Here is a 26,954-nt window from a genome sequence, read left to right as displayed (position 1 = left end):
TTCATATGTTTGTTCGTTCGGGTTCGAATTCGTACGTAGTTTAGTTTAGTGGCGAATGTGAAACGAAAAGTTTTTTTCTGCTTTGGTAATAAAGTAGTGCTTGATAGTTGTAAAATAGTGATAAGTGAATTAACAAATCATAAAATTACTAATCTGTTGGGTTTTTCAGTAGGCTGGTATTACTTAACACGTAAATAATCCATAAATTAAATTGTATACCATACTTGTACAAAAGAACAGTAATTGGATAGTACATCACGTAGTACAAAATATATAAAATTAAAATCAAGAAAATCCTATTTATTTTAGTTTTTTAGTTAGTAGAAATGGGATTAGACGTGTTATTTTAATTAAAAATTTATGTTTGCCCTTTGAAAAATGAGAAACTTTTTCTTTATTTGCTGCGTGAAAAATCGATATTGAGCTTGAAAAATGACGTCATATATTTCTAATATTTAATTTCGATTGTTCTGCGATAATAAATCGCGGTGCTTTTGCTATCAAATAGGTAAAAGCTGGAGAAGCTAGAGCAGTTTACAAAACTTTCGAAAATGGACCGCAAGGCAGAATTGGAGCGTAAAAAAGCCAAATTACAGGCTCTCCGTGAGGAAAAAGATCGTCGACGTAAAGAAAAGGAGATGAAAGATCTTGAGGAAGCAGCAGGTAAATTGGGACATCCAGAGAATAATACAAGAAGGTAAGAAATAACCCATAAAATACGTTTCTTTATAATTAATAATATTTGGTTTAGAGATTTGGATGAAATGCTGTCCTCGCTTGGTGTAGCTCCTGTTTCAGAAGTACTTTCCTCCCTATCTTCAGTGAATTCGGCAACATCAGATCATTCAACAAATCATACTCCGGATGCTAGTCTTCAGCCTAATCTGAATGGACATAAGTATATTTTCTTTTGAATAAAATCTATTCGCATCATTGCATCGTTTTTTTTGTTTCAGCTATCGTAAAAAACCGGTTAGTTTGAGTTTAGTATCTGTACAAGCAACCAATATCCCCCCTAAGGAGACGGTTGTATATTCAAAACAGACACAAACTACCAGTACTGGAGGGCATGAACGCGATGGTAAGTTTAAAATCGTTCAACGATTAGTTAAGATACGTGATTCCATTTTCATTGCGCGTACACAGCATACTTGTAGGATTTATATTAGGAAAAATTTAAAATGATGTGGCATATATTAAGGTTCTTAATTCGCATAGGTACAGTCATTTGAATTTACTTGAATATTTAGGCATTTTGCGCATCTAGTTATCACTTTAAGTTTATTTTTATTTTGATTGTATACCAGTCCCCTGAAAACCATTCCCCAGAAAACCATTTCCCAGAATCCCTTTCCCCAGAAAATCATTACCCAGAGAGCACCATTCCCCCGAATGTACCATTTTCCAGAACGTACCATTTCCCAGAAAGACACTCCCAAGAACGTACCATTTCCCAGAAAGACACTCCCCAGAACGAACCATTCCCTAGAAAGCCATTCTCCAGAAAGCCATCCCCCAGAAAGAAAGTTAGAAATAAAACAGACTAGCTTAATTGGAAACAAAATTAGAAAAAGAAGAATATATTTCACCGTGTCTCCAATACCCCGAACTCCACATACTCGAACGCAACACCAGCGGATTAAAGTTTCTATAACAGCGTACGGACGGTAAATTATTGCAAGGGGTCTGGCTAAAGGATTGTAACTAGAAGTCAATAAACATAGGAAAACGAGTTTTAGACGAGGCGTTTAAGTGTCGGCCACGTCAATTTTTAAGTATATGCTGTCCTTACTCGCTACCGCTCGTTCGGACTAAACTAAGGGATAACATCTACTAGTTAGTAAGCCTAGGAAAATGCATGCACCTAAATAGAAGTGACTTCTGCGGGGGTTTCATGCGATCGATTCCCGAGTTACGCTTATTGCCGAATTAGTAGCAAGCGTCTCCTAGACGATTCAGGGCGAGACGGCCGTAGGCCGCGAGTGTTCGCCGGCAACCCGCCGTCGGAAGCGCCGACCACTGCGGGGCGGCAGCCCCCCCGCAAAAACCACCTCTATTAAGGTGCATGCATTTTTTATGCTTAGTGTTATCTCTATGTGTTATCTCTTAGTTTAGTCCGAATGAGCGGCAGCGAGTAAGGACAGCATATACCCAACAATTAACTAGGCCGACTGAGCAGAATTAGTAGTAAGGATAATCACAAGGTCCTTTGTACTAAGCGGAAATTCACTAACGAAAGTAATTGCGGTGAATCAACCTCGCCGTGTAACAATTTTACCACAAACATTCTAATGTATCGATTGGGATATGGTGATAAATTTTCCAAGTTGTGCCAAGGCAAACTACGCAGAGCCAATTGTATGGACCACCTCTATACTCGTTCATTTTGAAGCTTCCAGTAAAGTTTATGCGGAGTCCAAATTAGGTTCGCATTTTCAAGAAGGGGACGAACTAATGTATAATACAGTGCATGTCTTTAAAATCTCGTTCAATTTTCGCAATAATTTTCAACTGCCAATCCTGTTTATTCTTTATACTCAATCCTAGTAGCTGATTATCTGTTGATTCTGTTTGATTCACAAACAACACTGTGTGACAACTGTTTTTGTTTTTAGGCAGGAAACACCTCTTCGTTTGTCTAGGTTTATTGACCGTTAGTTACAAACCTTTAGTCCTCGTAGCGATTCACCACTAAAACGCTGAGATCCTTCAAACCGCTAGAATTACAGTCGAGCTAAGTAGTGTTATTAGATCTACTCATACTCGGCCTAGTGACGTTCGCCCGAATGATCTATCATAACTTTCTAAGAAGTGGCTCATTCTAGGACAAAATTTTCTAGGGAATGGTAGGTTCTGGGAACTGGCTTTCTGGGGAATGGTATTTTCGGGATATGTAATGACTTTCTGGGGAATGGTTTTCTGGGGAACGGTATGTTCTGGAAAACAATTTTCTGGGGAATGGGCCATTCTGGGGCTAGGAATTCTGGCGAATGGATTTCTGGGGAATGGTTTTCGGGAGAATGGTATACAATCTCCAATAAAAATAGGCTACACGTACTTACATTACTAATGAACCATTCTAGAAGTTAAATGAGGAATCGATAAAAATCATTTCTTGAAAATTGTGTCTCTCAGTACCGGACACAGTACCAGAAATCAAAATAAACCAATTCAGGGCTTATATTTTTGAAAGATACATGTCAAAAATTTTTAAATCTCTTATTGCTTGCACACTTGTTGACTAAAGATGTTTGAAAAGTTGCTTCGATTAAAAATCAACAGTCTTTTATGCACTACATCGAAGCTTCTCTGTTTTCTTCGAAAAATTAATCAACAACTGGTTTCCTTATGTTACTATACTTATATAGTTTCCTTGTGTCTGACTGTAACGCTAGATCCAAGCAAGCTGTTAAATAAAATATTTTCTGGACTCCAACACACGTTGTGAAGGTAACAACGATTTCAGCAGTGGGTGGGTGGGCGAAATCGGCAATTTGATGGAATGCGACATAATGCGATACTGATTTCAACAAATCATACGGGGGAACAAAAGAATTTGGTTTTAAAACAATAATTGAAGCAAATGTCAACCGTTTGAGAGTGACGAAGCATTCTTAACGTGTGATTTGGCATATGTGATTGATAATTGATAATCAGAAGCAGGCAAAGTAGCGCATACTCAATATAAAGCGCGAAGGCGCATTTCCCGTAGAGTATATTTATAAGTACATTTACTCTTCCGTAGTTCCTTACGAGAATGGTAGCTAAAACCCTTCCCGAGTCAGGTGTGGGATGATATCTGAATTACACAGAGGTGATGTACCGTGTTCAACAGTCAGATGTTTTATCAAGGACACATTTAAACTTTGGTTGTAAAAAAAACTATAATTCATCAAAATGTGGTTTATGTGAAACGTGTTGTTCCATGATTTATTTGCAAAACTGATATACAAACGCGACCTGAAATATCGCAATATAAAATAATATAAGTATTGCAGTCTGCAAATTTAAGTTCTAATTTAATTTAAGTTTAAGAATTTAGTAGACGTAGTTTTAGATATCTACTGCAAAGTATTTTAAAAATATTTTAATTTTTTAAGGGACTGGGTCGCAAAAAAGCCATTGAAATCACTCATACCCAAGACTTTGTGTTGCGTTGACTCGATCTCAAGTAAATAATTAATCCAAGAGTTTGTCCGGTTTATTAAAACGAAGGGTGTTTTTGTAATTGCGGTTCAACGAGTGGCAGCGGATTAGACAGCAAGCGTCTGTCCGGTATAATGCCACTAATATTTTGTGCAATCATATTTTTAGCGAAACCGAATCTAAATTTTGTCTTAGTTCTAAAATTGAGTACTTTTTCGAAATGTTCTCCCTTGCCGCATGGTTCTCACAACTGGTAGATTTTGGCCCTTTTATCAAAGCCCCATTTGCCCCGTTTGTAGATTACACGTGTTTTAATTGAGCCGTTCCGAATTATAGTGGTCTATTGATCATTTAGTAAATTTTACAGGAGATGCAATTGTCTAAAAAACTCTATAAAAATTCTATCCAATTATTTTCACCAAACTAACTGTTCTGATTGGGAGGGTGTAGAGGGGTTCAACATGAGAATACATAAAAATCACAATTTTTGTTGAAATGTGCGATTTATTCATACCAATGTACATAGACCACTATGATTTCATATATGTATAATTTAGTAGAAATCCACAATATAGTGGTCTCTATTCATGGGATTTGTAAATATCAAAACCCCCATAAAACGGGTTTTTGGTGAAATAGTATGACGACTGGGACACGATATTCGATCGTATTCTGACGCCATTTTAGAATTAAAGATGGCGACTACTGGTTTTCTGAAAATGACCGCATATGACTGAAAATATTGCAAAATCCTCATAATATGGGTGTCATATGAAAGGGTTTAAAGGGCAGAAGTCGAATATTGTGTTCCAATGTAATTTTGAAAGCAAAAATAGTCGAATATCGATTATTAATAAGTCGCATGTACATAGACCACAATAATGGTCATTTTGTTCCAAACCAAAAATTCAACATGAAAAAAGCAGGTTAGAAACCTATGTAAAAATCTTAATTTTGATAAAAATGTTCAATGACCGCTATAATTAGGAACGGCTCAATTAATAGAAGGTTGCTAATTCTAAAGCTTTTTCATTAATAGTTTTTAACACGTGCTCTTTAATTGTAAACCTATTACATTGTCAAAGGTTTTGGTATCGTGGTTAGCCACGACGGGTCCACCTAGTTTATTCATATTTAAGATAACCGGTTCGGTATAAGTGAAGTTTTTTTTCAATTTCTTTTTTTTTGCAAAATCTTGATTCCATTCAAGAATTTGACTGAACCAAGTAAAGCATTTTGCTGTCCGGTTTTGGGGGTGTCTCGGTGTCCGGTACTGGGTGACGGAATCACTAAGTACAATCTATATTTTTTAACGAATTGAATATCTTTGTAGAAAAATGAACTATGGAGTGTAGCATTTTGTTGCGTGTATCATTACCAAAAGGGATTTAGTTTGACAGTAGCAGAATTAACCAACAGGGAATATCATTGCATCAGCTTTTCAGAGATACATATAGCTGAACGAAGACAAATGTAACGCTCTCTTCTGTATAAACCGTTGACGAATAAAGACGTGAATCAGAGATACATATAGCTGAACGAAGACAAATGTAACGCTCTCTTCTGTATAAACCGTTGACGAATAAAGACGGAATACATTGATCTCACTGAAGCCTACAGTTTTATCAGAAGTGGGATAATACTTTCGCCGTTTCGTGTACGTTTATTTTGCGTTCCGTTCCGTGTCAGCAAATGAATTAAGATACGCGTTCTTAAGTTCAGTATGCCGCGAAGACGAAGCGTAAAAAATCAGGTGAATTCGGGTTCCGACGAGGAGGCGAATCAGGCTGGAGGCTGCGAAATGGACACTAATAGTCGGGAAAGGCTTTTGTATCCGGAAGAATTACGTCATCTGATTCCTGAGTTTAACGAAGGTGCTGGTGTAAAAAAATGGCTTAACACAATTGAACATTACGGTCAAATATACGGTTGGGAAGAGAAGACGGTATTACTCTACGCAAGCTGCAGATTAAACGGAGCTACCCGTGAGTGGTTCAACGGATTTCGTAATATGATTGACTCTTTTGAAACCTTCAAATGTTATATACAACGAGCTTTTCCCGATCGCCGAAATGAAGCTGATATCCACCAAGAGCTGCAACAGATGACGAAAAATGCGAACGAATCCTATGATTGTTTTTCGTGCTAATGCCATCGGTATCAACGGAGGAGTAAGTTCTGAAGCTACCATTGTCTATATTATTTGTGGTCTTTCGCACGATGTCATCTACGACAGTTTGATCTCCCGACGATATACCGACATCTATGAACTTCTGGAGCATATCAAGTGGTGTGAATCAAATTTTCTACACCGTCGAAAAAAAGGAGGAAATTTTGCAATGACGAGCTCGGCGAACACCAACAACATTCAAGAAACTACGTCTACGGAACAGAAATCGAGGGGAGAATTCATTTGCTTCAATTGTAACGAAGCGGGACATAAGTCTATTGCCTGTCCCAAACCCCAGCGTGTCGAAAGATGTACTAGCTGCAATCGTACGGGTCACAACGCAACGGGATGTCCAGTGCCGCCGAATATACAATTTCAACCTTCTACTGTATCCAACAGTGCCGCCAAGTCGACGGTTAATGTGATCGATGTTGAAACGACGTTAACGGAACGAATAATCTACACTAATTCCGATTCGAGAATGATTACACAGGTTATAGTCGGTGACACGCTGAGAGAATATATGGCTCTGGTAGATTCAGGAAGTGCAGTAAGTCTTTTCAAGATTTCTAATTTGCCTACAAATGTTGGTCGGCAGGCTATTCATATCGATGGTGACGTGCTAGGAGCAAATGAATGTAATATTGATATACTAGGTTCCTTTACTACCACAGTTATCGCTCAAACAGCCGTGTTCAACGTTCAATTTTTGCTTGTGCCTGATAACACTATGTTAGTAGATATTATACTTGGTCGAGATTTACTCAAATTGAATCGCATTGGAACTGTTAGTTTTAAAGACGACAAAACGAGTGTGTTGGAAACGAGCAATCACGACGTTGAATTGACGAAAAAGGTTTTCGATGGTTTTGAGTATGAAGAAGGGGAAGATGTGTTATTCTTTGATCGACGTTTGGCTCTAGAAGTAGGTGATGATAAAGAAACTGTTAATGAGACGCAACGTGTGATGGACATTTATAATCGCGAATATGTCAATCGAGAGAAGCCGAATGAACCGTTAGTTCGTTACTCGTGTGAGATTGCATTAAATGAGAACAAATATTACACTGTGACTCCAGCACGATTAAATACCGTTGAAAAGCAAGAACTGAATAACATTATTGATGATCTTTGCCAACGTAATATAATCCGTGCAAGCGATTCACCGTATACAAGCCGCGTTACATTAACTCCGTTGAATCGTCTTGTCAAACGTTTGCACTAACCGCTTCCCATTGTCGAAGATCAAATATTAAATTTACAGGTTAAGAAATGCTTTTCGACCAGGAACGTGAAAACGGTAGGAAAAAACAATACGCGTAGAACAAAGTATAAGAGTCCGTCTATGATCAGGAAGGTTCTAGATCGGAACCGTTACGTAGTTTCAGACATCGAAGAATACCAAGTATCAAATATCCCGTTCCGCTCAATTTGCGCTTGTATGAGTCTGCGAACAGTTCAGAAAATCACGATCAACATGGTATCGCGACGTCAGATTCAGAGTCGGAGTTTGAGGGCTTTGCGGATTAACTCGGCTGTTGGTTTAGATAAACTATATACAGTGGACCCCCATTCGTTTGAACGATTCCTCATGCAAACTAACGGGGTTAGTATTTAATTTGAACAACTGGCAACTCTACATATGCAGGAACTTGTGTGATCTGGTCGCCCTACTCTTTGTTATTGTTTTGGTGGTTTGATTCAGTTGTAAGTTGGAAGCAGCGAATATTTCATTCTCCGATCGGATTTCTATCATAATCGTTGGGAAAACGCAATGTGAAACAGATTAAACACGCTAGATCAGTACAAACAAATCGCGTTTATGCGCATTGTCTGCATCAGCAAATGATGTCATGTTGAGAATGACATTTGAACCATTTTTAATTTGCACGTTGTGCAAACCAACGGGGTGCAAATTAATAAGTGTTCAGATTAAAAGCAGTCAAACGAACGGGGGTCCACGGTATATATTACAAGTTTCTGGAATTAAACGTTTAATGGCAAACGGATTTCTTGAGTAGATTAATTAGTAAAGCGCTAGGCAGAGTCCATTGAGGCCAATGGACATTATCAGGATGGACGAGCTGTATCATTTTGTTGCGTGTATCATTACCAAAAGGGATTTAGTTTGACATTAGCAGAATTAACCAATAGGGAGTTTCGCAAAACGATTTTAATTTGTCATTTTAATTTAGCTGAAACTTTGCATAGATATTCTCCTTAAAAAAAGATGTCATTTGTCGACCAACATTTGAAAAAGGCGGATAAGCCAACTGTCAAACAGAACGAGTGAGAGTTATTTTTTGCTGGAGCAGCATAGGAAAATTAAAATAGGAATAGGAATTAAATATTTGATATTGGAAAAATGGTTGGTTTAATCGAAATGGTGAATATCTATGCAAAGTTTCAGCTAAATCAAAAATAACAAATTAAAAAAAATATTATTGCGGAGTTTCCACCTATTTAGACTCTCACGCGAAAATTATTAGCGAGGCTATTTTCTGCGTTTACCACGCATGTTTGCAATTCAGCAATTTGAACTATCAGTTTTTCGTTATTGCCACGCCACTGCACCCTTCCTTGCTTGACAAGCATATTTTCAGTGTATTTAGTAAGTATAGGATAATCATTTTATTAAAAAACGAATTTGCGTAGGACTCGTTAAATTGTTGCCATGTGCAATAATTTTTCGTCATTTTGCATGGAATTACTGCTAAAATTTTCTGAAATAGTGAAGTATCTTTTTTTTCAGTATGGACATGAAAAAGTTTTTGTTAGGAAAATTTTTTTCCTTTAAATTTGACCATTTTGTGATGTATAGAGGACTTGTAGGCCACATAAAAAAATTTCAAAAAAAATTTATCAATTTCTGAGATTCCCCTCGAACACCCGCACGTGCATCATCCTCGACACGCACATCCATCGGGTGCGGGGTCTGTCCGGATGTCTACAGCCTCTTTAAGGCTCTCTGCTGAAAATAGTTTTGGTAACTCTTTCGTCGGGCATTCTGATCATATGCCCAACCCATCGCAACTTGTTGAATTGTATTACCTTCACTGTATCAGCATATTTGTGGTTCATGCTTGTGCACAGATTCGCAGTTCGCAGAATTTTGCGCTCATAAAGCCCAAGCACTTCTCGATCAGTTTCCTTTAACATCAATGATGCATGTCCGTAAAGGACCACCGGAAGGATTAGTGTTCTGTAGAGCAGCAGTTTTGTGAGCATTTGCAAAGCCGCTTTTTTTAAACTGAATTTTTAAGTTTTGAACTGGATGAAGTGTAGTTCTGGGCCTCCATACCAAAAATATGAATTATGGCAAACGTACATTATGGCTCCCGTCCATTATGGCAAACATACATTATGGCATTCGTCTGTATGGCGTCCGTCTATTATGGCAAACATACATTATGGCATTCGTCCAATCTAATTTCATTAAGACGTAAAGTTGGATGAATTGAATCAAATAAATAATAATAATAATAAATAATAATAATTCGTCTGTATGGCAATCGTACGTATGGCAACCGGCCGTATGGCAAACGTATATATGGTTGATGGGGTGTCATCTGACAAACAATACTAGTAAAAATATGTAGAATCATAAAACCTAGTTTGAAACTTCTTCTGAGAATTAAAACATAAAACCTACTCGCGAAAATTACATCGAGCTGTGTATGAGTGGCACTCGCGTTTGTTTTGTTTATTATTTTGACTTTTTACGATTCATGGCAGGCTCGATCTGTTTTAAAATATCTGAAATAATGAATACATGAATACTAATATGGTCAGTGTTTAATAACAGTTAATCAATGTTTTCTAGTAAAACTCTAGGGGTGCCGGTCTTATCGCTGGTACCGGTCTTACCCGCACAATACATACAAAATCCAAAAACTGCTCATTTTCACGAATAAATGGAATTTGTAGACAGTTAAATTTTTATGTTTTTTTTAAAATATTTCATTGTTTCCTTGATAATCCACCCCTCCTCCTCTCCTCCGGCCATCAGTTGCCCAACAGCGACACAATTATCGGAAACTGTAAAATATGCGTAATGACCTTAGTAATAATAATATCAAAAAAATATTTTAGCATTTAGCATACTTACTATCATTCGTGCATAGTTCATAGTTGTTAACTTAATTGCTTACGTATTGGATTTCCATTGTAATGTTTCTCTTTATAATCCTATAATCCTTCATCTTGAACAGAGTTGTAAACTAAGTGATTCACGTATCTCTAATAAATTACAATTGCATTTTTATTTTTGATTTTCAAACAAGTGACACTTTTATCAAGCGCTCATATTTTGTTAAGACCCAGTTTAAACCGACATCGTGAATGTTATACTGTTATACTATATACTGTTTAGTACAATCAATTGAAATAAAATAACAAATACAGTCTTTTCTTGCCATTCCTCACCTCTATCAGGATATATGGAGGATTGGTGGAGACCGCGTAAAGGTAATCAAGCAATGTCCCAGTGTCTTAAATTTGTACACTCTACAACAGAATTCATATATACAGTGTGGTGCATATAGGCATTATCCTATCTTAATACTCAATATTTCAAGCTTACATACTATAAACTTTTGTTTCGTACGATAAAGAGCTTCCTGATTTGCGTTGGAGTATTTTCGATTTTCCTATCGCATGTTTGAAATCCAATTTCTATGTGAATCGACATTTTCCGGAAAAATTATTTGCTAAAAGCTTAGTGCTTCTATGCTTGCCATGGTTGCTTCTCCAAAAAAAAAACGCATCTATCAGCCAGCTTGAGGCTTCGGATCAGTCAATCTTACACTGAAAACCGGAAAAACTCCATCCTATGTATACTTGCATTGCATAAGTGGATGTATAATGCACTTTATATTGTTTAAGGCGGCAAACTTAATATAGTGTTTTCTGTTGTAGCAACCTAATAAGTAATGTTTTTGTTTTTTCTTATTCTTTTCATACTTTTGCAGCACATGCTACGGATTATTACGGTAAGTGTTAGATTTTACCTTACTTAAATTACAGTAAAAATCGTTACTTGGGAGGTTCTTGCGAAATCTTATAATCCAAGCATGAATCATTCTTCCATGTAACGATGCACATAACTTTGATATATTTTCACTAATTACGTTAGAAAAACCCGTCACTATCTTTTCCATTAAAATTTATCCTTCAATCAATTAAGTTTGAACTTCTGTCCGACAGCTTCCATACATCCTCTATTTGATTTTCATTCGTGGATTAGTTTTTAAATTTAGTATTGGTTCACCAAAATCGCCTCTGTTTGTTCTTAAGTACAAAGAAACAATAATTTCTCCACCCATTCTTTATATTCGTCTCGTTTTAGTTAGTAAATGGAATTTCTACAGATCGCTGTTAGTTTCCTAAGGGATCCATTATTTTATAGTTGCGTGGTTCTTCCAAAAACACATTTACACAAATATTCCAAACACATGCTAGAATATGAGCATCTTTTGTTGTCATTGAAAGATTTGGAACGCAGTCAATTGTCATTATTCCCCATCTTAGAACGTCATACAATGTAGATCATAATGATACCCCAGACATACGTCTATCTATAATATAGTGTCTATAAGCGAATGTCAGCAATCATATGAGTTTTCACTATTTCTAAATTAATGTCCATGGGTCAATCACGGAGTGCAACTACGGGCAGTCTACTTAAGCTAAAAAGGAAACATCACTATCGGTCACAGGCTTAGAGCTTAACCATATACATCATAGTGTAGTCCTATCGGTCCAGAACATCACTGCACTGCTCGTATAGGTGTAGCCTATGGAACTTTTTTGAGAAGACTTAACTTGAAATTTGTATGGGAAAATGACTCAATGGAGGCGCATGGTACATGAATATCCTACATACACCCTCAAGTAACAGAACAAAAAGAAAATTATATTGATTGATAAAGGATGATTTTATTATACAACAAGCGTTTCTAAAATCACTTTTTTGTCCACCTGGAAGTGTTATTAAACTTGTCTTTTACTAATAATTTGTTAATTGCGTTACAAGTTATTCGTTTACGATGCAGGATGGAATTTTCTATCTATTTAAGTAGATACTGTGGCATAATTGGGGCAGACTTCTCTGTTGGCAAACTTTCAACAATGTTTACAATACGTTTGCTGCTAGATAACCGCATAAAGCTTTCTTCTTTATTTTTTCTTTGTTACGTATCATGTTGCATAAAACAGCAAGAAACAAAGTTCGTTTGTGTTTCATTAATTATTTGACAAGATAAGCCCATTGCTATGAACGGTTTTCGGTGTTCCCGCGAAAACCCGACGCCCGACGAAAACCCGACGGCCCGACGATGACCCCATTTGCTGTATAATTTCTTTCGTAACGGTACTTAGAGGATTAGATTAGATAGACATTCTACTACGAAGATATCGTGGTTAAGCTCGTAGACTAATATGGTTGAAAAGCCATGGGCAATCGGCCCTCGCCATCAGGATATCAGCTACAAGGATTGCTCGGCACAGATTTCTCCTGGTTGCTAGGGTGTCCAGTCCAATTAGCATCAGGCAAACTTCGTATCTTGGAAATTGGAGCGGGTGCTTCCATGACAGGCGACGGAGAGCGAATCGAATGAATTTGCGTTATATTTTCTCTAACCGTTCAACGCCGTTGAGATAATGGGGATTCCAGACCGCCGAGCTATATTCCAGCGTCCAATGGACAAGCGCGCAGTGCGAATTCTTCAAGCAATGCATATTGTTGAAGCTTTTCGCAGTTCTCATGATTAGGCCAAGACTGCAGGATGCTTTAGCAACGATGTAGCTGATGTGCTGCTTGTAAGTGAGTTGTGAGTCAAGGAGAACTCCCAAGTCCTTGAGACAGGACTCTCTTTTAATCAGTTCGCCGCCTGGACACTAGATGATAGTTGAAAAGGTAGTAAATGAAAGAAGATTCGTCGTGGTCGAGGAAAAAAATCTTGTACGATTTTTTTGCTTTTCGAGACGTCATCATTGTGAGCTACATTACTGCTTCAATGATGTGCTTGAACATCGGGATAGAAAGGTGTTGTAAAATGTGAGCTTCCTAGTTTACATTGCGGCGATAAACTCCGAATTATTACAAATACAACTAATGCTTCAGAGTCAGAGATTATTTAAATTGATATTGTGCCTGCCAGCCAAATTTGGATTATTTACCCTAATACCAAATGCTGTTGTTGCTCTGTATCTTTCTTACGACAGTGACTTCAGTATGTCGCAATTTGGTCACAGTTCTGTGCAGTCTCACTTTCAAACTGCGGAGTCCCGTTTAGCGGAAAGTGCGGTATAACATGGAAAGTTTAATAACACTTCCAGGTAGACAAAAAAGTGATTTTGGAAACGCTTATTGCATAATAAAATCATCCTTTTTCAATCAATATAATTTTCTTTTTGTACTGTTACTTGAGGGTGTATGTAGGATATCAAGTTAAGCTTTCTCAAAAAAGTTCCATAGGCTACATCTATACGAGCAGTGCAGTGATGTTTTGGATCGACAGGACTACACTATGGTGTATATGGCTAAGCTCTAAGCCTGTGACCCATAGTGATGTTTCCTTGTAAGCTAAGGTTTCTAAATTAAATGTTAAAATTGTCCATTTTTTACTACCGTCATCATACACTTCTATGCATCGCATCTCTACAACTTTAAATCATTTGTTTGTTTACATAAACATTTATAGTCGATGCTATTTTAAAGAAGGGACGTTTACGTATTGCTTAGCTATGTTTAATCCATTACATTTTACCTATATCACAGTTTTACTTGTTTTTATACGATCGGTAAGCCATCATGATGATGATGATGATGATGATGGGCCCACCTCTTACCCGGAGGTTTGAGGTAGACGATTTATCTATATGATAATTATTATAAAAATAAACCAGAAAAACAAAAAAACGGACTGGTTTTATCACATTACACTTTCAGAGTAGGAAAAATGGGTGTGAAAAGTTTCTGTAGTTCATCAACATGAGATCAATTTTTTTAATTTAGTTCCTGTACGCAATCATGTAAGCTGTCATGTAACAAATAGCAACTTCGAGTTTCATCTATGCTTTGAATTTGGAGAAGGAATGATGAATTCGTGTTATTGCTTCCAATATGGTGCGACTTGCAGAATCTGTAAACATATATCGTATTAGATAGTATGTATAAAGTACGTTTGCACCTGAATTGCGCATTTCTTCCCTCAATAGACTCACAGTCAAATAATTTTGTCATACCAAAATATACTATCACCAGTTTACAGTACCCTTTTGTTGGTTGAAACTCGAAATCAATAGTGTACTTTAACTTTATCGGTGGTCAGATGTCAATATTGGTTTTTCATTTCTATAGCAATTTACTCTAGATGCATAAGCTTAAAAAATTACGAAAAAAGTGTTATGAACGAAATGCTACAAAATTATTGGATATATCGGTTCCATGCATGCGTGCAATTCGATTTCCCACTGGAAGCGAGTGGCATTTGTTGATTTTTGTTCCCGGGATTCGTTCATTTAAAACGAATCGATAACGGGGATTTACAAGTAAACGACCACAAATCAACTGGTGATGGAATTGGAAATGCATTTGTCGATTACAATTCAAAGCATCTACAAGAAAATGCATGTGTGAAAATATTTTGACATTTATGAATAAAATACCAAAAGTCTGGGCGACAATGCAATTGTCAATACGATATTATTTTCTCTTGTGCCATCTCCAGAAAAATTTAAAGCTATGAAAAATTGCTAGTGGTTTCAAAAGGCAATTCGGAGATCGCCTACATGCTGCATTTTCGTCGGATATCTTTAAAAAAAAAAGGTACACTTCGAAAGTAATATCAAGTCAAAGATCAAAAGTGTTGCAAGTATCCCCGGATTTTCACGTATATTTTCTTCCCAACATTGTTTTTTCCCATCTAGTAAATCATAGAGCAGCGGCTCACAACCTTTTTTGGTTCGCGAACTCCCTGGCGAAATTCTCTATACTATTTTGCAGCGAACTAAATTTTTGGCGAACCCCCATTTGGGAAACGCTGTCAGAGCATTTCACGGGAGTTTCTAACTTTACACTTTTGACAGCACCTGATGATTTGTTTGCATAGTGTTAATGTATGAATTGAAGTTTTTATTTTCTGCTGGCAGATAATGTTCTAAATATGTATTTAGTTTTTAGTAAAGGAAATGTGCTTTACATGATCTGTTGTGATGTTTGTCATAATCTGTACAGATCGCGACGTAGTATTTGTCGCTTGCAAGTAGCGATGTCAATAAATTTGAACATGATCGGTTCTTGATGTTCTTGATCGCTAGAAGCGATTTATTCTATCCTTGCTTACAACAGGGTTAATTTATACAATTCGTAACGATGACGTACTTGAAGCCTCTCCCAGATGCATTCCGTTAATTTGTGAATGGTGCATAAGCTGCGTTCCTAACAGTCCCAAAAACGAACCGTGAAAAAAAGCAGTGATTCGCTGTGTTGAATATTAGTAGTATTGCTTGTTAAGTTTTTGATCTGTAGTAATGATAAATAGAACTATTTCATTTTAATAACTATAGATGTTGAGTATACTTTTGTGCGTCGAAGTACAAGATCTATGTGTGACCATCTACCGTGCAAGCACCATATTCAAAACCGTGCATAATTCTGAACAATTTTAAATTTTTTCTTGAATATTGACAAAACTGTAGCTATTTAAACCATTTTAATAACCTGAAATCATAATGTCGCAACCTCTCGTTGCGTCGCACCAATACATCCAACTACAGCGATAGTACACACCTTGCTTATACCACTCTTGTTCGCATGACGTGCCGCCGACGTGCGTCGAGTCGTGTTGAAACGTCAATAGAGAAAAAGATAAACAAAAACGTGAACTGAGATTGAAGTGTTCGGAAGTAAATTTGTGAATACAAGATTAGTTATTTTGCTATTTCCACTTTAAAATACTCTTAGAAGCTAAAAATAGTAGTTGACAGTACGTTAAAACTTATAAAACTAACAGTACAGTGCTAAAACTTACGATTATTAGTAGTACGGTGCTGAAGAGTTTTAAAATATAGTACGGTTGTAAAAGTTAAAGTAAAAGTAAGGTTGAAAAGTATAGCTTATACCTGCTGTTAGTGAACTAGACTGATTAGGAGAGTGTCGCTGAAATCTTACACAATATAGGAAGTTACAGAAAAACAGTATTAACCTCGATCGCGTGACTAAACAATAATGGGACACTAAACGTGAGTTTTCTTACATCTACTTTGCAAATATGCAATATTTACATAAGGACGATATGAACAACAAAAACAAAATCATTTATAATGTACAAAAATTTATATCATTCTATAGGAATTTTTTAACACTGCCGTTAAATACACGTTAATAAATCGGAAAATCGTCTGTCTCTCTGTTGCGATAGCAACACATAAGATGTAGTGATTAGTGTAGATGTTTAAATAGCTAGCATTTTGTTAATATTTATGAAAAATTTGCAACTGTTCGGAATTAGGCACTGTTTTGAATATGATGCTTGCATGGTATTCAAATATCATTTTAAATCCACGACACAGACATTTGACTGCGTTCTCATGCCTTGCTTTTTACTTGAGTTTTTGTTCACGGGTGTATGTAATAAATATTTACCAATCTTTCCAACGTATCATATCACCTCAATGTTGTTTTGCCATTCATTCAAAGAATAAGGAAAAAGTCGTGAAATTAAAATTGCTAATAGCAAAATCAATTCGATTATTAGTTTATTTTTTGAGTTGAGAGCCAATTCCCTTTCGTTCATTTGTTTCCTGCTAAACCTCTTCATTTCAACCTTCAATATATCGTTCTATACTTACTACATAGCGGTTCATAAATAACGACCTAGAAGTTAAAGTTGAACTTTCTTTCTGTTTCAAGATGAATACAATCTAAACCCTGGTTTAGAGTGGGAGGATGAGTTTACAGGTAGGTTTACCTAACAAGACTAATACTATTTAGTCGAATTCACAAAATCGCTTTCTCAAGTTTTGTTAATATAATATAATGAAACAACTCGGGAATGATTTATCTCTTTTTATTATAAATAGGTAGCTCAGTACGTTTGCTTCAGTTTTTTTTAGTATTTTCGTTAAGCGATTTGCACTTTAGACGTATAAAAATTGTACAAATTATTTTGTATTTTACACTTTGACCTCTAGTTGTTTTTGATTTAGACTATTTTGGTTAAACCTTGCAGTTCATAGGTTAACTTTTGAATGAATGACTGTTTTGTGAATGTTTTCTTCTTTGTCCTATTTCCTTCTATTTTCCATCATCTATAATTATTCCTATCACTATGTTTGAAATTATACATAATGTCTGGTCGCTCCTGACGATTTCCAGAACCTTTAATCTCAACGAAAAATGTCGATCATAGTGTCACTCAAGTTTCTTTGCTTGTTTCTTTTTGGGCAGATTCACTTGTTTAAATAGTCGAGTTGGTCTTTGGCTTTCATTTTGAATAAATACTTGATTAATAAAAGGCAATAACCATTCTAACCTCAATCCATCATGAAACAAACATCAACACCATGTACTAATGTACTAAGTGTCATTTGAGAGCAAACTTTCATATCATGAGTGTTTTCATTAATCAAACAACAAACAGCATAAAATCAATATGCTCAGTATCAAATGGGTGGAGAAATTAGAGTACTTGCAGAACATGGGTGGGATTGAGGGAATACTGATCACAAAAAAACCGTGTAAACTGCACAAACGTGAACGAGGCTTCCACTTAAATCCTTGTGTACAGTTTAAGTAACACTTTCATATGTAAATAACCTGCACCATTTAAGCTTCTGCTCTAATACGTAAGATGATCTTGATGACAGTGCTTTGTAACAAATAAAGTTGTTTTAAAAAAACTAGTCTCAAGTAATGCAGTTATAGATTGTTTTATTATAGCTATTATACATCAATATTTATATTCATCACGCAGCCAAGAAACGAGTTACAAACTTCCGCTTATTTAATTCTTCTTCCTTGAAAATGCGAAATCTTAAAATCCTGCAATTGCAGTATTCTTTTCATATGCAATATTGTCGAATTATGTACTGCTTTTACCTTTCATATTTATAGCGCTATTCTTCGCCTGAGAAAATCTCACTGGCAAAATTTTACATTTCACATTTATAAGCATTCAACGCGAATTGTATTCGGTTTACTTCCCAGTGAAAGCGTCTATTTCATATTAGGAATATATTCCTTTGGAAGTAAAACAGAAGACAGAAACAATAGAAAGTAGCGGATCAAGGGATATTGTGGAAAGCAGTGGTTGGAAAATTCAGTAAAAACAAGATATAAGTTGTGTAAATGGAGAAATGAGAGTCCTTATTACGTTCCTCGAGCTAATACCACTCTAATAACTTGCTTCGGTAATACGGAATTCAGTGCGACGGAGGATGTGGAGAAGCGTGCAAAACCCATAATAAAATCACATGACTACAAATGGCCTGATTCTGCTAAGATTCGAACCCTCGACCAGTCGTTTGTCAAGCAGGCTCATTAACTTTGCGCTTACAAAACTCACCAAAAATAATCATTTGTGCAGTGTGAGCTGTTTTTGAAGAAGCACAGACAAATAGACAAGACGCTAGCGTTAATTCCATCGTCCATGCAAAAACCATTCATTTTTCAAAAATGTATATTTCGCAACACAGCCATTCCGCAGCCTCAACTGTTGAGTATAACACCGTACAAATGTAAAAATCCAATATTATACTATTACACTACAAATATAAGTTACTCTGCAACATGCATAGCAGAGGGTGGTACTGGTAATGTACAAGCAAAATGTGTAAATGATGTTTTTTGAAATATTGTGCTTTGCAGCTGTACCTGGATTAATCCAGATTATTTTCTCTAATGCCAATGTATATGACAAAACAAAACAACAACATTGCAATTGTCAGTCCTTCTCTTTCTTACTCACAGCATTCGCATTGTCGCACTTTTTGTGCCAGTCGCACTTTTAGACTGCGGTGTCCAGTAAGGTGCAAAACGCGGGATACCTATGTTCTTCTATGTATTATCAGTTCGTCATTGCTAAAAGCTTCTATTCGTACGTTTGCGGTGTCTATATTCAGCGATGGTATAAAGTGTGAATGTATACACATTTAAAAATTTTCGCTGGAATCCAGCTGGCCGAGTTGTAAGACCAGCAATCCCATCCAGCGCATCCAGCAAAAGCAAACTTGCTGGATTTTCCAGCAAAATAAAATGTCAACATATAGCTGTATTTTCAGCAAACCGGATTGTTATTTACTGAGCGACCAGCAAACCTTTACTGAAGATACAATTTTGTTGTATTTCCAGTAATTTCGCGATATTGCTGTAATATCGGCACAACATCAAACAAAAAGATTTATGAAATAAATAAATAGAAGATTAAGAAAATTTCGGACATTATTTAATTAATAATACTATTGATAGTATAAGCTAAACCATTATAATTTATTTTTAAATTACCTGAAAAGTTAGACTTAATAAGTCCGCCTCTTTCTCCTCCAATTTGAAAAAACCTGTAAAAGAAAAACACTAGCTAGTAGCATGAGAATTCACTTACCTATAATTTCTTCGAAGTTACAGTTTATATCCTTCTGCAATGGACTGCAATATTCGTTCCGTTTACGTATAATTAGTTTAAAAAGTAATCGTAACACTAATTTCTGCCCCACGTGGTTTGTGACTGATTGACAGATTGATTTGACAGATGAATCGAATTGCTGATCGTACAGTAAAAAATGACAGTTTCACTCAAATGATATTGACATTTAACTCATTTGCTGGATTTCAGTGAAAAACTTCATTGCTGGTTAACAACCTGCAAACCGTTTTGCTGGATCGAAAAAAGCAATTTTGGTGTGTATAGCTCATTCGTAGGGCTGTTCATTCTTTTCAGTGTTGATGAATGCATGTCTTACTGATATTCGGTTCAAATATTTAAAAGGCAAATGTACCAACCACTGCTGTGCACTACTTAAGAGCCCTGAGAAGAAATCCTTGTTCAAATTAACGAAACTAGTACTAATTTTTAATAGGCGTCACAGCCGCGGAATTTATGTCGAGCATTTTATTTCGTCAGCATATTTAAATTTAATGCAAATTATACGGAATCTTATCAAAATGATGCAAATTAAAATTGCGAGTTTTTATTACTAGTTGTTAACAAATTATATTTTTAAAAATCAGCCGATTTTTCTAGAGCAGATCAAAATTCTTAAAGTCTGATTAAAAGTAAATCCGGACACCCGTCATAACTTTGTTTACATGTTTATGAAGAACAAATGCAAGTTTTATCAAAATATTCCGCCACGTTGCGGAGTAGTGCAGAATGGAACTTGAACGACGGAAAAATTCTTGGCCAAACACTTGGAAAATCCAGAGTGACCTGAATCAAATAGCGAATTCATAAATTAACCTGGGTTCGTGTTAACTCGAACCCGAAATTTATGAACGATAAGGGTAGTTTGACTGATCGACCCGTAAACCGTAATGCTAGACAGTTTTAAGCTGTGCTTCAAACTGAATGCTGTCAGTTTAACTTAATTTATGAACGCTTTGACAGCACTTCGATTAAAACTGAGTGCTAATCGACCTGAGCTAGGTCAATTTATGAATTCGCTAAAAGTTGGCTAAAGTGTCAAAAATTGCCAACTACCAAGCAACTTTTCTTCCGGTCAAAATTTTGACATTGCAACTGGGCGTGGCTGGCGATGAGCCAGGCAAGTATAAGTTCGTGTTGGCTGATAAATTCGTAAAGAAGGTCATGATCTAGAAAGGTACCTATATATAGTTGTGAACTGAAGACTGAGAAAAATATCTGACATGGAAAAATGTTTGAAGGTTCGAATTTTGCGATTCATTCGTAAATATGAAGGTAACGTTATATTCATGCCTGAATTAGCTAGCTGTCACTACCCTATAGTGGTCCCAGGGTGCTAAAAGAGTTGAATCTTCCAAGTTGTCCGGAGTTTCGACACATTGAAAAATTTTGGTCAATTGTTAAACAACGGTTTCGCAGAAGGGAGTCAACAGCGGAAGAAACATGCTGATTCAGTCGCATCTTCAACTGTGTGCAGGATATGATGAGTTCTTTTAAGAAAAAAGTTCGTGTAATATTGTGCAACCTAAAGACTTAAAACTGAATAAAAGTACTGCAATCCAGTCATTTATGGTTTTTGCGCTATTCCTGAATTATAGGCTGTTCTATGCGTCTAATTGTCAGCTAGGCTTTAGTTTCCCTTAACCTACTACTTACGATGAACCTGTGACACTTAAGTGCAATTGCCAAAGCAGATTATTTATTTTTTCTTTGACTTTGACGCTGATTTTTCAAAATAACCGTACGTGTTTGGGTTGAAGGGGGAATTTATGAAATTTTGTTTACGGACATAGTTCGTGGAAAGAAAATCGAGCTCGCATAAGTTTCCAAGAATCTTCAAGGAGAATTTTCTGATTATCTCAAACATCGCTTAAATTTCAAACTCTTCGACCGAACACGATAGAAGGGGGCCTTGTAGCCGCAAGGTTATCGAGTCTGCCTTGACAAGCGAGTGGTCGTGGGTTCGAATCTTAGTAGAATCAGGCCATTCGATGTTAAGTGACTCTCAGACCCCTCCACATCCTTCCTACTGCATTCTGCATTTACTAATAATGAAAGTCTCTTGCCAGGGCAAGTTATAAGAGTGGTACTTGCTTGAGGTGCGATTGAAGCCTCTTGTTCAAGGGCAAATTATAGCTTGTTCCGCTTCTTGGTTCTAGGAACGAGATTGGGAATGCATAAGTAGTAAGGAACACATACATACACACATACACACCCTCACTCTGTGCTGAACTCTGCTTTACCGACCATGATCAAGCCTTTAGCCGGGACTGGTTGATGATACTTGCTCGAGGTGCGAATGAAGCATCTTTTCCAAGGACAAATTGTAACTAGTCTGGTTGTAACTAGGGACTGGTTGATGATACTTGCTCGAGGTGCGAATGAAGCATCTTTTCCAAGGACAAATTGTAACTAGTCTCCGCACTTCCTGGCTCTAAAGCTAGATTGGTTGAAAAGTAGTAAGAAGCGTAGAGGGAAAAAAGGTTGAAAACACACCGACACTTTAAGCACGGATAATAAGCAGTTCGCTCACTCTATAACGATACTGCAATAAGAACGAAGTGTGGAACAACACTTGGATAAGATCACAATAGATCAAAATGCTGGTCGTAGTGATAATATCCACACACACAAAAAAACATGATAGAATCAAGTTTTTCCTATATAATTCGATCTAAAATTTATGGGAAAGGGGTTTTGGCAATTCCTGATCTGATACAAACACGAGTCTAAATTTCCCGATACGCTTTTCCCCTGAGTTCCTGGTTGTGAAGAATCAATTTTCCTAAACATTACCTCTTTCAAAAATTAATACCATATGAATAAAGTATCGTAAAACAAATATCTTTTTATGATAATGCAATCATTTTTTCAGCAATCCAGGAAAAATATCACCAAGAAAAGGTTCTTTAAGAACTCATAGTCACTGTAGATTACAATTGACTTGAGAAATGCTTTTTGGATTTTGGAAAATTTTGCTTTCGCAATACGCATTTACGATTTCAAAGTTTTCTGATTAAGATAAATAACAGCGGTTTTTTAGAATTTCCTTTAAGAACCTTGATAAAGGCAAGGCCAATTTTAAATCTCACCCCATTTAAAGTATGGTAAACCATAAAAAAAATTAATTTAATTTTAATTTAATCTTCGACATAAAGAACATCGCACAGACGGAAAACTTATCTAGCTAGCTAAATACTACTAATTCGTGGTCTAAATACATTTTTTGTCAAACCAAAGTCAAACATATAATAAATTTGATTAAAACGACTGCAGCAATCTTCCAGCGGGTTACTCATCCATAAGCAGTTCGATGAATCAATTGCCGAAAGAACTCAGTTTAGCGCATCTCTCGTGATGGCGTGTTGAGGGGTAGTTTGCACAGTCGATGTGACCTGCGTCAAAGATTGTCATATTCTACATCCCTGCAATGCTCGGCCTGTTCTTTGCAGTTTTCTGAACTTTACAAGGATACATTGAAATATATCTGAGTAGCACCTGCAGTTCGCTGTTCAGTTGTCAATACCATATGTTTATAACCACTTCGCTGAATACAGTTCGTAAAACCTTCCATTCAAAAAGACAGGTGAGACACAACTTTGTAAAGCTGTAGCATCGTGAACGTAGTACGTTGCGGAAAGCAATACATGTTCATTTTGGATTTTTTATATGCAATAAAAAATTTTGATAAACATGAATGGTAGAAAATCACAAAATGATGGATGTGACTTCCGTGAACATGCATTGCTGACCTAAACTTGTATCATGGCCTATACTTAGATACTTAGATAAAAATGCAAAATTTCCGGCGAAAATTGAATCCAGGTCCAGTTGGGGTGTGAAATGGTCATGCTAACCCCACAACCGCGCATGGTGTATTGACGACCTTTTGCTGTACCTTATTAATTCAATAAGTGACTCTGAATGGAACATTGCATGCTGTATTAGGATTGTATTCCTTTTTCTATAGATGGTGCGAGATGAATGTAAATAGCTGATGATTATTGTTGTTTATGTCTCATTAGTGTAACTGTATTAAGAAACATTTTATTTTTTATGAATGCTATGCACTTTCGTTAGACATTATTTTAATTATACGTAGAATGTTGTTCCGAGACGTCTAGAGCAAAATAAATTTTACTTATACAGTGCTTACTTTTGGCGATGGTCAAGGTGACGATGAAGAAAACTCGTTGACTCATATCGATCATGGATTTCATTCGAAACTACCGCCTGGTATTCTTCCACATGGGCTACCCACCGTTAAGGAGGTGGCACCGGCTATTACACCTCAAGAGCAGAAAAAGGAGGAAGTTAAAGAAGGTACGAGACTTCAAATGCATTTTTGCCAATCAAATTCAACGAGAATTTTATTTTTAGTCAAAGAACTTTCCGCTGAACAAAAGCAGATGATAATCCTCTCTGAAGATTTCCAACGATTTATTTTAAAAGCTGGGAAAGTAATGGAGCGTGCCCTATCTGAAATGGTTGACATCTACACAGATTATATTGGAGGGGCTGATACAGATGATATCAAGTAAGACTTAAAGTGAGAGTTTTCTGTCGTAAAACCATAAATACATACATTTTGTTTTTGTAGCGATGAACGTTCTCTTGCTCGTTTGTCATTGAATCGAACATTCTACTGCGACCGGTGGTCAAAAAATCGTTGTGTTACATCATTTGATTGGTCAAGTCATCATCCAGAGCTCATGGTAGCATCTTACCACAATAACGAAGAATCGCCGAACGAACCAGATGGCGTAGTAGTGGTGTGGAACACCAAGTTCAAAAAGCATACCCCTGAAGACGTTTTCCATTGTCAAAGCGCGGTCATGTCAACCTGCTTTGCTAAATTTCATCCAAATTTGATATTGGGAGGCACCTATTCTGGGCAGATTGTGCTCTGGGATAATCGAGTACAGAAACGAACACCCATTCAACGCACACCTCTAAGCACAAATGCACATACGGTAAGCCTAATATCTTACAGTATGTAAATATTAATACACTATTTTTTCTTCATTTTTCAGCAACCCGTATATTGTCTTTCCATGGTTGGGACGCAAAATGCGCATAACGTTATCTCAATCAGTTCTGATGGCAAGTTGTGCTCATGGAGTTTGGATATGCTCTCTCAACCGCAAGATGTACTTGAACTACAGCAGCGTCAGTCGAAAGCCATATCCGTAACTTGCATGGCATTCCCTCACAATGAAGTTAATAATTTCGTACTTGGAAGTGAAGATGGTTACGTTTACTCCGCTTGTCGCCATGGTAATCGATCTGGAATTGGTGAAACATACGAGAAACACCTCGGACCGGTAACGGGAATTTCAGCTCACCATAATCAATCATCACCTGATTTCGGGCATCTATTTCTAACTTCATCCATTGATTGGACAATTAAACTATGGAGCTTGAAAGAGAATAAACCTATTTATTCATTCGAGGATAATTCTGATTATGTAACGGATGTTGCCTGGTCACCGATTCATCCGGCACTCTTCGCCGGGATTGATGGAAGTGGTCGTCTAGATTTATGGAATCTTAATCAAGACACTGAAGTACCAACAGCATCTGTAGTAGTTGAAGGTCAACCAGCACTAAACAGAGTATCATGGACACCCTCTGGCCTACATGTAACAGTAGGTGATGAAGCTGGTCGGGTTTACGTTTATGATGTTGCTGATAATTTAGCCACTCCACGGATGGATGAATGGAACAAACTTAACTCGGTGCTGAACGAGCTTAAGATGAATCAAAATGATGAATTTGATGATCTAGACAAAAAATCGCCAGTTCCTCAGACTCCATCGTTAACGTCGCTCACCTCTTCACCACTTATATGAAATTCAATAAGGCCCTATTAGATAATTAATAGGGATCGATAAATCTAATCAAGCATGAGCAACTAGCTTGAGTCTATCCATTTTTTTAAATGCAACTAAAAAAACAAGTCTGAAAATACATACACGTTAAAGAAACCGGCTACGGATATGACTTCACCTATTGTTACGGTATTTTCAGCTCATGATCTTACCATAAAGAAAGCAGAGCGGTACACATTTGTCTATAATAAACAAAAAATGCCTGAATTATAACTTCAGTATTAGCTTTTGATTGTAAACAAATGTACTAAAAACAAGATAACTGCATAAAGAACTTCTCATGTAACTTATTACATTCAACAAGAGATCAGCATGTTTTTAATCGTTCAAAATATCGCGGGAAAGCAGGAGACCGTGAACACAAATAGGAAACTCTCTCAGAATTAGAGTATGTTTTAGAGCAATCTCGAGTATTTGCGGTCTTCGCTTTCTAGGTTTATCCTGCATTTAAAAAGAAAATATCCTTGAAATAATTAAGTTTGTTTTCCTAATACAAGTCGCAGTCGTCTAGATTGTGCTAGAGAAATCGCTTAGTTGTAACTTTTGAGTAATGTTCTCTCTGTTCATCGCTAGATAGCTGATCACATCTTTGTATTGCATAGAGGATATAGTAGAGTGATCAGATTTTTATGTAAAAATGTGTAACGTAAAATGTATGCTTGGGACATCACGCTATTCCTCATTAGGCAACCATATCAGTTGCATGCTAATCAATACTGACGTCCGCAACGTACTAATGTGGGGGTAGGATGTCCAGAGTTAAATACTTGTTGCTGCTAAGGACCAGGGAATTCTCAGGATTTTCACAAGTATTTCAGGAAAGTAGTGCTGTTCTGCTTTTTGTACTCCGAATTTCGTTATTTAGCTCTACCGGCTAAGCCAAGCAAAATAGAGCTAGTTATTAGCTGCATATTACTGAATTAAGTATTAGTCTATTTTTTGTATTTTCGGCGCACTCCCGGTTCACACCCGTTAGTGCACAAAGAACGCTCAATGTGTTGTAGCAGGCAGTATAAACCGGGAGTGCGCAGTAATAAAAATAGGGCAATATACTAAATTCAGCAATATTAAAGATAGAGATACCTGGGGTAATAGGCACAGTCA

The 26,954-nt window shown here is 36.7% G+C and overlaps 1 protein-coding gene across 4 annotated transcripts; it reads left to right on the top strand.

The window, feature by feature from the left end:
- LOC128732576 (cytoplasmic dynein 1 intermediate chain) lies at positions 1 to 26,190 on the top strand. Of its 4 annotated transcripts, none has more exons than XM_053825854.1 (10): positions 1 to 85; positions 509 to 697; positions 752 to 898; positions 957 to 1,081; positions 11,287 to 11,307; positions 17,232 to 17,279; positions 24,133 to 24,282; positions 24,340 to 24,496; positions 24,560 to 24,932; positions 24,993 to 26,190. In XM_053825854.1, the coding sequence occupies exons 2-10, from the start codon at positions 552 to 554 to the stop codon at positions 25,809 to 25,811; spliced, it is 1,986 nt and encodes a 661-aa protein (XP_053681829.1). In that variant the 5' UTR covers positions 1 to 85; positions 509 to 551; the 3' UTR covers positions 25,812 to 26,190. The 4 variants fall into 4 exon arrangements, with proteins under 4 accessions (XP_053681829.1, XP_053681833.1, XP_053681831.1 ...); XM_053825855.1 differs by lacking the exon at positions 1 to 85 and adding an exon at positions 86 to 190; XM_053825858.1 differs by lacking the exon at positions 17,232 to 17,279 and having other exon boundaries at positions 24,993 to 26,189.
- Positions 26,191 to 26,954: the final 764 nt, after the last annotated feature.

Source organism: Sabethes cyaneus, chromosome 1 (genome assembly GCF_943734655.1).
Source record: "Sabethes cyaneus chromosome 1, idSabCyanKW18_F2, whole genome shotgun sequence".
NCBI classification, from domain to species: Eukaryota; Metazoa; Arthropoda; class Insecta; order Diptera; family Culicidae; genus Sabethes; species Sabethes cyaneus.
Note: the sequence above shows the minus strand (reverse complement) of the source record. Positions and strands in the feature narration are given on the sequence as shown.

Excerpts from the sequence above, each read along its gene's own strand:
- LOC128732576 (XM_053825854.1), top strand. The coding sequence starts at position 552 with ATGGACCGCAAGGCAGAATTGGAGCGTAAAAAAGCCAAATTACAGGCT. Across the intron at positions 698-751 it reads CCAGAGAATAATACAAGAAG|AGATTTGGATGAAATGCTGT; the intron begins GTAAGAAATAAC and ends TATTTGGTTTAG. Across the intron at positions 24,933-24,992 it reads TAAGCACAAATGCACATACG|CAACCCGTATATTGTCTTTC; the intron begins GTAAGCCTAATA and ends TTCATTTTTCAG.